This window comes from Choloepus didactylus, chromosome 14, assembly GCF_015220235.1.
Source record: "Choloepus didactylus isolate mChoDid1 chromosome 14, mChoDid1.pri, whole genome shotgun sequence".
NCBI classification, from domain to species: domain Eukaryota; kingdom Metazoa; phylum Chordata; class Mammalia; order Pilosa; family Megalonychidae; genus Choloepus; species Choloepus didactylus.
Window position 1 is genome coordinate 48,166,412 of NC_051320.1, and position 13,883 is coordinate 48,180,294.

At 31.0% G+C, this 13,883-nt stretch overlaps 1 protein-coding gene across 4 annotated transcripts in view; it reads right to left on the bottom strand.

Annotated features, from left to right (window-relative positions):
* Nucleotides 1-2,944: 2,944 nt before the first annotated feature.
* TRIQK (triple QxxK/R motif containing) overlaps nucleotides 2,945-13,883 on the bottom strand; it is a 136,098-nt gene continuing 125,159 nt past the window's right edge. For 2 of the 4 annotated variants that reach the window (XM_037803201.1, XM_037803202.1), the window contains exons 3-4: nucleotides 11,529-11,614; nucleotides 2,945-6,342 (exon numbers count right to left, since the gene is read on the bottom strand). In XM_037803201.1, the coding sequence (XP_037659129.1) occupies nucleotides 6,229-6,342; nucleotides 11,529-11,614 (200 nt within the window). In that variant the 3' untranslated portion in view covers nucleotides 2,945-6,228. The remainder of the gene's footprint in view (nucleotides 6,343-11,528; nucleotides 11,615-13,883) is intronic. The other 2 variants (XM_037803203.1, XM_037803199.1) reach the window with 1 other exon arrangement.

Here is a 13,883-nt window from a genome sequence, read left to right on the forward strand (position 1 = left end):
AGAATGCTAACCCATTACTCTGAACTTTGAGAAAGGGAAAGATTCAAGTACTTATCCTTCCTTTTCTTTTTGGATAACCAAATAGTTGATAAAGAAAATTCTTATTTTAAAAGAATTCTATTTAATAAATGCTGAAGGAATGATAGAAAATCACCATTTTGTAATGCCAAATGAAATAACTGATAGGAAACAATTAAGAATGGATGCCAAAACTTTTAGTTAAAATGTTGATGGAAATTTTATTTGGAGGGAATCATGATACTACCACCAGAACCCACTGATCAATCTTAGCCTCACCATAAATGAGACAACCAGATATCATGTGCCTCAATCAGTACTATGAAATACTCTTGTCTTTATACACACACACACACATACACACAAACACATACATTCCCGATTTTATCTACTTTAAGATCCAAGTCCCTAAACTAATTTTACATAAAATAGGCAAAATAGAGGAACAAACTGAGTAACACAATGAGAAAGGCCAAATCAAGAATGTTGTACACTCAAAGGACAAATAACATGGTTTCTTCAACAAATCAATGGCATAAAGAGTTTTGTTACAGGATAAAAGAAACTTAAGAAAGAGCCAAATACGGTACAGATCATGATTGAGAAGCTATTGTAAATAGATTGCAAATGTAAGTAATTGTAAATAGATGTAACTAAGACAGGGAAATTTGAATATGGACTTGACATTAGATAATATTAACAACTTAATATTATTAGCAGTAATATGGTTTCCTGGTAATGTAAACAAACAACAACAAAAACCCAACATTTTTCCAGTTAGATATATATAAGGTATTTACAGGAGAAATGTTACCATGTCTGGAGTTTGCTTTTAAAATACCCCAGATAAAAAAACAATTGGAAAAACATATAAAAGAGTGGCAAAATACTGATCATTGTTGAAACTCAGTGATAGGACAATCAGAGTTCAATAAACTATTCCATCCTTTGTGTAAAACAAGTGGTTAGCGATAGATAAAAAAAAAAGAAAGCAGGCTAGAAGGAAGAGACATTTGGAAAAATAGTTGAAAAATGTCAATGAGCCTAAGTAAAAGAATAGAGGCAGTTAATATAGTAAGTACATATTTAAATATGACAACGTGGAAGCGAGATTCATATGAATTGAAAAGAAATGGAAGACAGTCTCTAGAACTTACAATGAGGCAGACAGGGTAGAAGGTAAAGAGTAGGAAAAGGGAGCAAAAGCATTCAAAGAAATCTATTTGGATCACAAAAGTTTGGGAACTAACGTCCTAAACAATTTTTCAGGTCTGGGTTATTTCTTTTTACTATACCAACTCCTCCCATGTTGGTCCATGTAAAGCATTCTAACAGAGGCTAAGATTATAAGCTCATTCTCATGGCTGTTAAAGCAAGAGTTGTATCTGGCTATTGTTTTAATTTAATTTAATTTAATTGTGTGCATGTGTGTGCACATGTGTGTGTGTGTCTGTGTTTAACAGTTCTACAGTTTCTAAAAGTTTTTGTCTGGTAACATATACACAACCTACAATTTCCCATTTTAACCACTTTCAAATATACAATTCAGTGTTTTCTTAAATAAAACCTTCTTTTAAAAAAACTGCTACAATTCAAGAGGCTTTTAAAATGCCTTGAATTCAACAGACTTTTAAAATGCCTTGAATCTAGCTTTATAAATATGAAAATGGAAAAAATAACTAGGAATAGTGTGTTATCTTTGAATGTACAGAGAAGGCAAGCCAATGAAGACCTGCCTTGTCACATCCAATAGAGCAACTGCAGAAGCAATTTGTTACAAGCAGATGGATAGTTGAACACTAAAAAGGATGATAAACTAGAAAGAAATTAGATATGAAATCAATTTCTTTTAGGCTTACCATGTAACTTCAGTTTCACACAAACAATTGTATTTGAAAAAGTATTAAAAAAAAAAAAAGCCATACTAAGATGGATGCCCGTGAAAACAGAACTTTACACATGCTATAGCCTTTATAGTCACCATTTACTTGATTGGTCCAAATATTTATAGTTCATTGTTATGACTGCCAAAACTGGCAACCACAAGGATTGTTGTCTCAATTAGGACAGTAAACAGATTGTCTCTTTTTTTAATGAAAAAATCTAAAATGTAATACTTCACAGTTTAACATGTTTATTCATCTAAACGAGCTAAAAAATAATGGCGCGACATCTGTTCAAGAGGCATTGGTACCTCAAATTTTGGCTGCCTCCCCACCAATTTGGTTGTTGTTTTAAAAAATGAAGAATAGGAGGGGGTACTGTCATCAAAAAATCTTCTGGCATGTAAAGTATCTTATTTTTCTTGAAATAAGGATCTTATGTCTGTTGCTAGGGATAAAAATAAATGATTTAATGAGGAGGCATATGCTGAATACTGCTGCAGTTCAATTGTTTTAAATGAATTTACAGACCCACTATGGATATTTCCACACTGGTATACTTCTTTTTTATAAAATTACCTATACAGATAAAATTTGAACGAAATAGTAAGAATTTTTCTGTATTGAATTTATTAGCTATGGTTTTTTACTGTGAGTTGCACTGATTCTAGACATGCTGTCGATGGAACAGTATCTCGCAAACATCGTTCTATCTGGGCTGAATTGGAATAATTCTTAAAAAATAAGGCAGTGCTGCTAAGGGAGAGTTGTAGGAATCTCCCCCAGAGAAGCCTCAGGTAAGTGTAAAGAAGTCTAACTGTTGGAAAGAAGAGAATATAAAATTATATTAGATTATCTCTGGCTCAACAACCTTATGTTATGGATGAAATACACTAAAATTGTGTAAGTTTAATTTCTATAAGTTTATCTCTGAAGCTTATCAAAAGCATAATTCATTCTACTCAATTATAACTAACTGTAATTTTGGAAACTGGAAAATATAGAGCTTTAGTATTTACATAAATATAACATTCTAATGAAAATTTAGTTTTATTTTTATTTGGAGTGAAAATGTATGCTAAGTTGAAATACTGGTTATGGTTTATAATAATGCTAAGATAAAAAAGACATTTAATTTACTAGAAAAGGACAATTTCTATATTCTACCACAACCTTAATCTTAAAGAGAACCAGATCGGAAGTGTATAAGTCCCAATACAACTAATAACCATAAATGCTAAATGGTAGAGTTGATCAATACTGTGATTTTTAAAAGTTTATTAAATTCTCTGAGCATCTACTACATTCAAAGTACTGCACCAGACTCTGAAAGTACTAAAAGATATCAACTTAAACTTTAACATGTATGAATAAAATGTGTGCAGACAAATACATTATTGGAATTATAGAAATTAATAAAAACATAGTCTCAGGCTCTTATCATTGGTCGGGGTGGGAGCATTTCTTCTGTTATTATAAAAAAAATGTTGAGGGGATCTTAAAGTGTTCTGCCACCTTAAACAACAAATCCTATTTTGGTACTAATACAGGCTTTAAAAATTGTTCTCAATGGAATTCTAGATGAGATTATAGTTTTGCAATATGTCCTCTCAAATGAAGTTATATATTCTTTACCCCTATCTAAACTTGCATGTAAAATAAGATAAAAACCAGCAACCCCTCAAGTTTCATTCACAGTATTCCACAGGTAATATTTTAAGTCTGTTGCATTCACTGAAATTTATTCCAAAGAATATGGTAACAACTAGATACTAACAATCTGAAAAGTCATAATTTTTCAGTTTGTATATATGAATTACTGTGAGCAGTAAATTACTGGATGGGTAGTGGAGGAAAGGGACCCATGCCTAAAATTTGTATCTGGTGCCAGTCTCAGATTTATGCAAACACCACTCACTGTTCAACAGTGGGGTCTCCTGAAAGAGCAGGCTGGATATCACCTCTCTGTCTTCAAAGACTCAAACCAGACTTTCAATCTGGGATTCTTCCACAGAGAACTGGCTGCTCCCCAGTTAATGTAAGTTCACAAAATTTACATTTCATGAAAACAGTGTTGTGTAAACATATATTTTTCCCACTTTACCTGTTATTTATTATATTCGAAGAGTTTCACCTTTGGGATTTATGCTTCCCTGGGGGATTGATAAGTCAATCAGTCATATAAATGGACTGGACATAAACTCAGGATATCAACAAAAGTAGGCAAAGAAACTTGCCTACAATCACACTATATTTAGAGGAATTATTTATTACAATCAGAAATAGCAACCCCCCCCCCCCAAAACAGCACCCAAGGAGTAGAAATGGGTAGTAAAGATTTTTCAGTATGATGGATTTTTAAGTATTTTCACGAGTATAATCAATTATTTAATATACTTTAAAAATGTGTTCCATCTCACTTGGATAGTTATCTAATAAACAATGATTACATATCCTCTCTTTTAAATTACCACTGAGAACTAGAAATAATCTTTATTTAATATGACTGTTTTTAACACCATATGGGAGGGGAAATAACTCAATGAAAATTGTTCACGTAAATGTGATGGCAGTGGGGGAAAGCAGTATTTCTTGACATGTGGCATGTCACTCAGGGAAGTAAAAGGCCCATCATATCCAAAATGCCAGCTTGGATATTCCCTTGCCTCCCACTTCACAAGCAGACACACCACATGGCACTAAATGCTGCAACCTTTCCTAAAAATGCCACTTGAATTGGTCAGCTGTGGTGAGTGTGTAAGAACTCTTGCTCTGTCTCTTGAGTTTGTGACTTGAAAGGGAAGAACCTAGTAATAACACTGGCTAAATTTTGACCATGGATGTTTAGCATAAATGATCTGTAAGGATACTGGAACCATTGGCTGTTTCCACACTGATGAAATAAATTGTGCCACTTGATTAAATTCTACAGAATATAATACTTCACAGTCATACTCAACTATTTGCAAAAGTACCAAACAGAATCATTTTTAGAAACTGTAATTACAAATCCCTATACAAATCTAGGATATTTATCAAAGCTTTCATCTCTTGGTCAGTTTAGAAACAATCTTAATATTTTAATTTATACTACAATGTACATGCTATAAGACATTTTGTGCACATATTGCAATCTATTCATTTTCTATGCATTTTTATATATCAGTAGCTAACAACTCTACTGGGATACATATATTCCCATCTTTTAAGCTTTATGTATTCATGTGTTTAAAAAATATTAAAAATACATCACAGGTAAAAATACTGAATACACTTGTCATTTTGCTCTAACAAACCCAAAATACCTTGGAAAATTTTATAAACAGAAAACAACATGAGAGCTATATGAGACATATATTTTCTTGTACTATTTATTTTTCACTGAGGCGTTCTAATTGACTAAATCTCAAAAGACAGAATCTAATTTTGTAAAACAACTTGGCATTGTTCTGATTTAAGAGACAGCCCAAGAAAAAGAGTAGGTAAAAGACTACTACTATTGTTGGGTGAAAAAGACTGCACAAGTAAAAGAAAGATTGTTCCATATCTCCTTAATAAGATAGGCAAACTGATACTGCAAACAGCCAGAACAACATAATTAAAATAGAATCTCAAGTTTATATTAATAGAGTAATAATTAAAATTAAGATGAACTGAACTTTCTATTTACACCAGTTCAGACAGCCCAAGAAGAAAGGAACACTATTTTAGAGACATATGTGACTCCTTGAGCTTCTGTCATCCAGGTGCCATTTCTGACGGGGAACATGTGCACTGAACAGTTGGCAAAGAAGGAAAAAGATTACTGTAGATATATGTGCAGATAGTCACTCTAATGATATAAAATATGTCTGGAGAAAAAGTGGGGCTTATTTGTAAAATGAAAAATTACCCATGACTTTTTGTTCCTTATTAGGCTCTGAATGTGATTTGAGCATGTTTCTGTAAATGAGGATATATACTTTTACTTATGGTATATAAAGAAATAAAAATAGATTTAGTAATCTGTAAGGGATGGAGTTATACACATGAATTGGCTGGAGAAGAATTTAGGATATGTTTTCCATTTTATCTAAATGCACCATGTGTATGGTGCCTGTCCAAGTAGAATGATTTATAAAAGTATCCAATAGCATACATTGCCTACATTGCTAGATAAGGTTCTTTTCAAGATATCCTATGCGATTATTCAAAAAGATATTTCTGCAAACCGAAAATACCCGCAGAAAAAATTCAAGATGTTGCAGTTTCAGTACTTCAGAGAGTATTGATCCCAAGAGGTGCTTTTATAATATTATTTCCCTTTAATGCATTGACTGCTGTACAGCTACTCTTCATCAGGTTCCAGATCAGGGTCAACATCCATGGACAGTCTGAGATAAAAGAAAGCATAGAAAGCCAGTAGGAGGGCCAATATAGCTGCAAGTATAAGGCCAACTTCCTGGGGAAGAAAAAAAAAAATGGTAGACTTGAAATTGATGAAAAGAAATTAGTTATGTTATCAGTTCCACCAGATAACATACAGTCAAACATATAATGCTGCAGCCTATAATGAATTATTTGAAGCTAATAATCAAATTTCTTTTTGTTTAATGTTTTTGTCATTAAAGAAGTTTACTATGCATTTTACAATACCCACTGGAATGGCAACTACATCAGTGGGTGAATCGTTTTTACTATTATATTAGTTCTGTTTTCTGTATTTCAAATAGGAAAATTAAAATTTATCATTTTAATATATTTTCATTGAATGGATAGTGAAATGCTGGTGAAAACAGTGTAATTTGTGCCTAGAGAATTGACATTGTCCAAGTATGTTTAACTTTGTTGCTTCAATAAATTTATTAGTACTTACAGCATTTGGACACAGATTTAAAAACATTTTATCATTCCTTTTCTAACTGGAAGAAACTGTTCTCTATAAACATCCTTATTAAATATTGCTTTCTTAAAAGTCAAATTTTTTAATTTTAAATTCTATACTTTATAATATGTGGGAACAAATTTGAATACTTTTAGCTCATGAAGCAACCATGAAGGATGGTCCTGGATATTTAAATTTCTGATTTGATATGGATTATATTAACCAATTATACTGAAATAATGGCAAAAATAATTACTATATTTAATAGTAAAAATAATATTGTCACTCAAGAATTCTATATAATTCTTCTATCTACAAATATCCAGCATCAAGGAATGTTCTCACTATTAACATATTTTTGACTAAATAGAATAAAGGACAAATAGCTAGCTCAGTATCCTAAAAAAAGTATCATTGTGTATCACACCATTACCTAGCATTCTTTTATGCAGTAGCAATTAATCTGTATTTACATGAATATATTTTATATTTCATAAGAATGTAAAATCAATAATTCAACATACGCCACCTACTAAACTAAAAACATTAAATTTGGGTTACAGTCAATATGGAATTTTTACCTGAATGCTGAAATTACAAATGTATACTTTATATAGATTTTTAGTTTCATAATTATATTTATTTAGATTTCAAAATTATGAAAATAAATAACAATAAAAACCACATGGTTGAAAAACTTGGTATCAACTATTTTTGTAAAATTTGAATTTTTTAAATCTAATATATCAATATAATGTCGAATGAAAATGAATTTTTCTTTGTTGCAGTAGAACACTTTGGCATCTCAGAAGGGCATGGCAGCATCAGACAGGTTTCATTTATTTTCTTATATCCACAGCTGTGCTCCCAGACCCATCTGGTTACACAGCTACTAATTTTAAGAGGATGTAATAAACAAGTGACACACAACTGCAAACTCCATCTGTTCTGTACAGTGGACAACAAAATTGTTCAACAGCAGTCACCATTCACACCAGCTTAATGCAGAAATAAAGTTTTTACTCTTGCTTGGAGGCCATGATTCTCATCTCATTGATAATCCACTCTAATTGCTGCTTTTCAACTCCTACTTATTATCCATTAAAAGAACTCTGTATCATCTTCACTGTACATTTCCAGAATATCCAGAGGCATGAAAAAGGGTTTTAGGTTTAGGCAGCAGAGAACACAGCTTCAGAGGATCCATTAATTCAATTAAGTCTATTTGATATATGGGGGTAGCATAAGAAGTATTGGGTGGAGAGGTACTGCAAATTATTTTCTTTAAAATGTCCCTATTTTGTTGAAGAGATAGCATTGTGAAGGCTGAATGTCTGAAGGGTTAAAACAAATGTAAAATATGATACTACTGCTTTCAGGATGCTAGTGATAATAACCATAACTTAGAGACCTGGAGGAATTTGTGACAACCCACCCCCCATCACTTTGTAATTTAAAATCAGAAAGAACAACAAAGGACAAACATAACTTTTCAAGCTGGCTTATCCCAATTGTTGTTCACAGGATCTGATATTTGAATATTTTATTTTTGCAAAAGAAAAATTAAATTTTTGATCCATATTATTTTATGCCTTTCAAACAGAATTTTAAATAAACAAATGAATGCATGAACTCATATCTATTATCCTTTCCTTTCTAAATACTAGGAAACAAGGGCATTTGAATTCTAAAAAAATTTTAATGATGCAATTCTTTAAAAAATAGTCAAAGAAACAAAAAAATAAATAAGATAAAAAATAGTCTAATTTTTCAGCAATCAAACAGCAAACATTAGCTGTGAAAATATTTTTGAATTAGCACTCATTTTATTATTGGATCATAAATTTTTGATATTTTACTTCTATTTGTAAGACAGAAGGAAATTAAAACAGCTCAACAGAAATCAATTTTGGATTTTAACACAAGCATATTCACCTCTTATCATGAAATTTTTAACTGTTCCCCCAAACGTTTTCTATTACCAAACATATATATACACAGAAAAAGGCTAGAAGCCTTGGGGGTAAAGGGTGTATTGTGTAATTCTCCAGCCTATGATTTCTCATCAATACTGTTGGTTTGATACGATAATTAAATTTGGAAACAATTTCTTACATAAATTCCTCCAAGATGATCACATCTTAGTCATCTTTCTATCCATAGGTTCTACAAAATTTTAATTCTTACAATAATTTCTAAATAAATAATGAAGGAAGGAGTAAATTTATGATACAATGTATATGAAAATTATATAAGGCTTTTAAACTTTACAACACTAATATCTATAATAGCATGTCATAGCAAAATTGAGAACATTTTGTAACATATAAAATAGCCACACAATGCAGACTTGGTTGAAGTAGGGAATATTCAGGCCAAAGGTAAACATCCTAAGGAATTCTTATTTACGTAAACTAGTAAAGGCTAAGTCCAAAAATTATTTTCTCAATCAGCTAATAACACATAAATGCCTTTATGTACTAAGTTCAATGTTAAGTATTTTTATGTATTATTTAACTCTTTTGACAACAATGTGAGACAATAATCTCTATTTTAAAAAAGTGCCATCTCAGAGTCAGCCAGATCCTGGTTGCAATAAGGGGCAGGTGATATGTGATTCTGGGCTTCATCTTGTGTTCAGTGTTGTTGCCACTGTTGTTTTTCTATTCTACAGAGCTGTTCATATTTTTTGGTAGATTTAAGCTATTTTTAAGAACATAACTATAGTTCATTCTAAAGAATAACTAGTGAAGTGACAAAATATTACAATATTATGGTCATCCTGGATCAACTAGATAAAAGTCAAACATGTTTGATGTTCATTAGTCCTTAGTTGCTTCTCTGACATTATCAGTATGGATAAAATCACTCACTGGGGAAATTAAAAAGCATTAAATGGCAACTGCTGAAAGAAACTTCGTTATTTAAAACCCTGTGCCAAAATGACAAGGCAATCAAAGTTTGACAGGGCAAACTAATTAGTATGCCAGTTTTGAAATGTAAAACACCTCCATGGTTCTGATTCTAAAATGTTCATATCATCTTAATGGGCTCTTCACATAAATTTTCAAGCAGTATAAACAATATTTGAAGTTAAGATCTTTATTTTCCACAGGTTGACAACTCAAAATGATATGCTAGCTCACCAAGCAGAAGCTATGTTCTGATGTCAGTTAGAAACACTTCTGAACATACTATAAATTATAAATGAAATGTAAGAAAAATTTTTTTTCTCACAAATTAAAAAAGATAAACTGATTCCATGTTGTTTTAGAAAAGACATCAGATAACTGAACTATGAGGTAGACTTTCTCTCTTACTGGGAACATAGCCTACTTTCTCAAACAAAAATTACAACAGTAAATTAAAAAAAAGGAATGTATCTAAGAAGATGGTATATAAATAAATGAATTGCTGTACTAGTTCTCAAATTTTAATATATAGCTTCTCATTACATTGTGGTACAAATGGATTTTGCTACTCCATTTTTTTTCTGAAACAAAACAATGCATTGTAAAAGATAAAGTGACATATTGCCTTGAGGGAAAATGGCAAAGAATGTTCTCTCTTAAAAAGACAATCAGCAAGTAACTAAATTAAAAAACTAAGCATTGCTTTTAGACAGGTCATATCATGGAAATATTTTTTAAAGGATGGGTGAAATTTCATATGAAATTAGGAAAAAAACTTCAAAAGATTAATCATCTCTCTTTTAAACAAAAAGGCAATTTACTTTTTCTCATTAAAAAGTGACACACAGCACTAACTGAGGAGATTATGTTGTGAAAACATACCGCATCACATTGCAATGCTTGATCAAAATCAGCAATCAGGAGCAAAAAGAAGGCAGTGTTTCGTGATTATAATAGCAAATTCTGGAAGACAACCAAATATATCATCTGGCAGTTCAAAAGCTGTTACAGCTTGGTAGTAATACCTTGGCGTTTGCTATAAGCTAGAACTTAGAAAAATTGATTTTTCATCTGCCAGATAAAAACCAAAATCCCCTTTTAACATTTTATTATTTTAATAAAATAAATGTACTGGTCATTGTTATTTTACAAATTGACAGTAGTGCTGCTAAATTAATTTTTCTATTCATAGTTTAATTTGAATATAATACTTGGCAAAGAATTGACATGGGTAATAATGTAAATGTAATTTTACTGAATTTCACTGTACTAGCATACTGGATTAATATCTGTTAACATCATTCTTAGCTCCACGCATCCCTCTTAAGTAGTTAAAACATTGGTTTTCTAAAAGGATGTTTGGAATCATAAGAATTTCATCATAAAGTACTGACAAGAATGATAAGATATAGTAAAATTACAGGTATTAATGAACTGAGTATATATACTAGTATATATATATGTATATATACCAAGTATGTATATAATTACAACTAAAATTAAACAACTATAAAATGTACTTACTGAAACTAAGAGAAGTGGTTGAATACGGCCATATAAATCACTGAAATGTTTGAACAATATATACAGTAGGTAGAGAAAAAATAAACTTCAACTTTAAGTATGACTTGTTCTCTTAAGTGAAACTTTAACTTAAGATCCTCTAAAATTCAGGATAGGAAGGATGTTTCCCATTAACTAAATTCTTCATAAAAAAGCTTCGATTCTGGCATTCTACTTAGATTTTGAAATGTCATAAAACATTTAGAATTCAACATTTACACAATCCAGTTTTAGAAAATGAAATGGCATGCATATATCAAATTTTAAAGTTACAAATAAGAGTTCTACCTTTATGCCTACTGCTGTTTTCTTTGCTTCTGCTTTTAATTTGGTTGCTCGTAAAATAGGTTTAGTTTTTTTATAATCTTGTTTACCTAGAAAGAAAGAGTTTCAGACAATGAGTTATGCTTATAGATAATTCAAGTTTAACAGCCATCTGAAATGCCAAAAAATGTTTAAATAGAGTAAAACAGGGATACAGACTTGCAAAGTAGTTCCCAGTTGCAGAAAGCTTAAGTTTGTCAACCTCAGGTCAACTCTCCTCCTCTCTTACTTTTTCAGGAACAAGATTCTACAGACATCTTTGATTTGATGTAGAATGAATATCAAAAAAAGTAAAAGGTTATTTTAGGGAATAAGTTTATGTTAAAGAGCGCAAACCTTTTGGGAGCATTTGGGAATATACGGGTAAACAAATGAGTATACCTAAGATCCCAATAATATACAAAGTTGACCTTGTCTTCATGATTGAAGATTAACAGCTCCTTATATATTTATTTTATTACTGGATGCATTAAGTACTCAAGTAACTAATTTGAGAAATATTCCCCAAGTTCTTTCTAAATAAGAGACTAAAGAAGGAATCTGCAAATAATTAACTTTTAGTCCCTGAATTCATCAGAAAAATATGAATTTAACTTTTATTTCCTTTTAATAAAGCACAGAATAAATAGTAATAGACAAAAGAACTAAGAAAATTTAGATATTAGTTGCAATCTTCTCTACCACATTCCATAGCCAAAAATGAACAAAACTGTTAACATCATCAAATTTCTTTTTATATGTTCCGAATGGTGTCCCCACTAATAAGTAACAAAAGAGCTATTACACTGTCTGGGGAGAAAATGGATTTAACAATAACAACGACAACAAGCAATGGCTTGAATAACGTACTATTTTGTTGAACAAACCCTTAAGTAAGAATTGGGTCAAATGGGTCTCAAGTACAACAGAATATGTTATTTTGCTTGGGAGCTAACATTTGACCAAATAATGGCTATTTTATGTTCTTGGTATTTGGCCCTGTTGTTTCCTTCTTATTCCCTTTCCTATCGATTATCAGTTCATTTCCAAAACTTAACCCTATATTTCCTTTAAATAATACAACTTCCAACTTTAATTTCCACATCTTTCTCACACTGAAGTAAATCTGAAAGCAATTTATCTAAAGTATATCATAAAACTTTAATATGTAGTATATTTCTTAATGTGCCTGCTAATGATTCAAAAGTACATTTAAAATTCCATATAGATTTTTAGAATTAGAAATGGCAAGGAGGAGTCAAACGAATGGGAGTAATAAAGAAATGCTGTTTGTTCATCATATACATAAAAGTGTTAGGCTCAAGAACTACGCTTTGTTTTGGGTTTTCTGTTTTGTTTTGTTTTCTTTTAAAGAAACAGTGTATGCTCTCTCCTTAACTGCAGTCATTCTGGACCTCTGAACATGCAGAAGCATGATAAATATTATTTGAAGATGGGGTTTAATGATCCAGAAATGAGCCAATTGTAGAAATGTATTTCAAATGATCTAAATTTAAATTATGGAATGAACAAAATACAGAAAAATATTACTCCGATCCATTTTAAATTAGTAACATTTAATTTTGCTGAAAAGACCCTGACAAGTGTTCACTCTGATTTCACATCTCAACAGTCAAACTATTTATGTCATTATTCCTGCTGAGATATAAACAATTCATAGCAATGAAAATGGTGACACATCAAGTGTCTCCAGTCAGAGTTACAAAGCAAGTTCCAAACGAGAATCTAAATAGAAATTTGAAGAATATAGATGTGAGGGCAAAAAGTCATTTCTTGTTTTATTCTCTATATATACCCTATAATAATCTCTGGGTGCAATTGTAAAAAAAATAAACAAGTGATAAAGGATCATTTCAACCCATATGCCTTTCATACTGATATGCAATCTATTGGATAATGTATCTTTCATAAAACAGATTCAAATATACTTCAAAGAGTCAACGTAAAAGTGAGAATTTATCACTCTACTTCAAGTGCCATATAACCATTGGTTAAATAATATATTCTATTTTAATTCAACTGCTATATTCTCTTAGAGAATAAGTCCAGATTTATATTATATTAAAGTTGACTGAACATTTGAAACCATATTTATAATAAATAAGTGCTTTTAAAAATTATTGTATACCTGATAGTTCTCCAAACAGCTCATCTGTCATTAATTTAGCATTCTCTTTTCTATGATATCCAGAAGTATATATTGCAAAATGTGGTTTCAGTCTACTAAGTCCAAAGGTTTAGAGGGACATCTGTTAAGGGCTTTATAACTAAAACCAGATCTTTCATTGTACCCAAAAGTTTTTCAACATTTGGATTTTT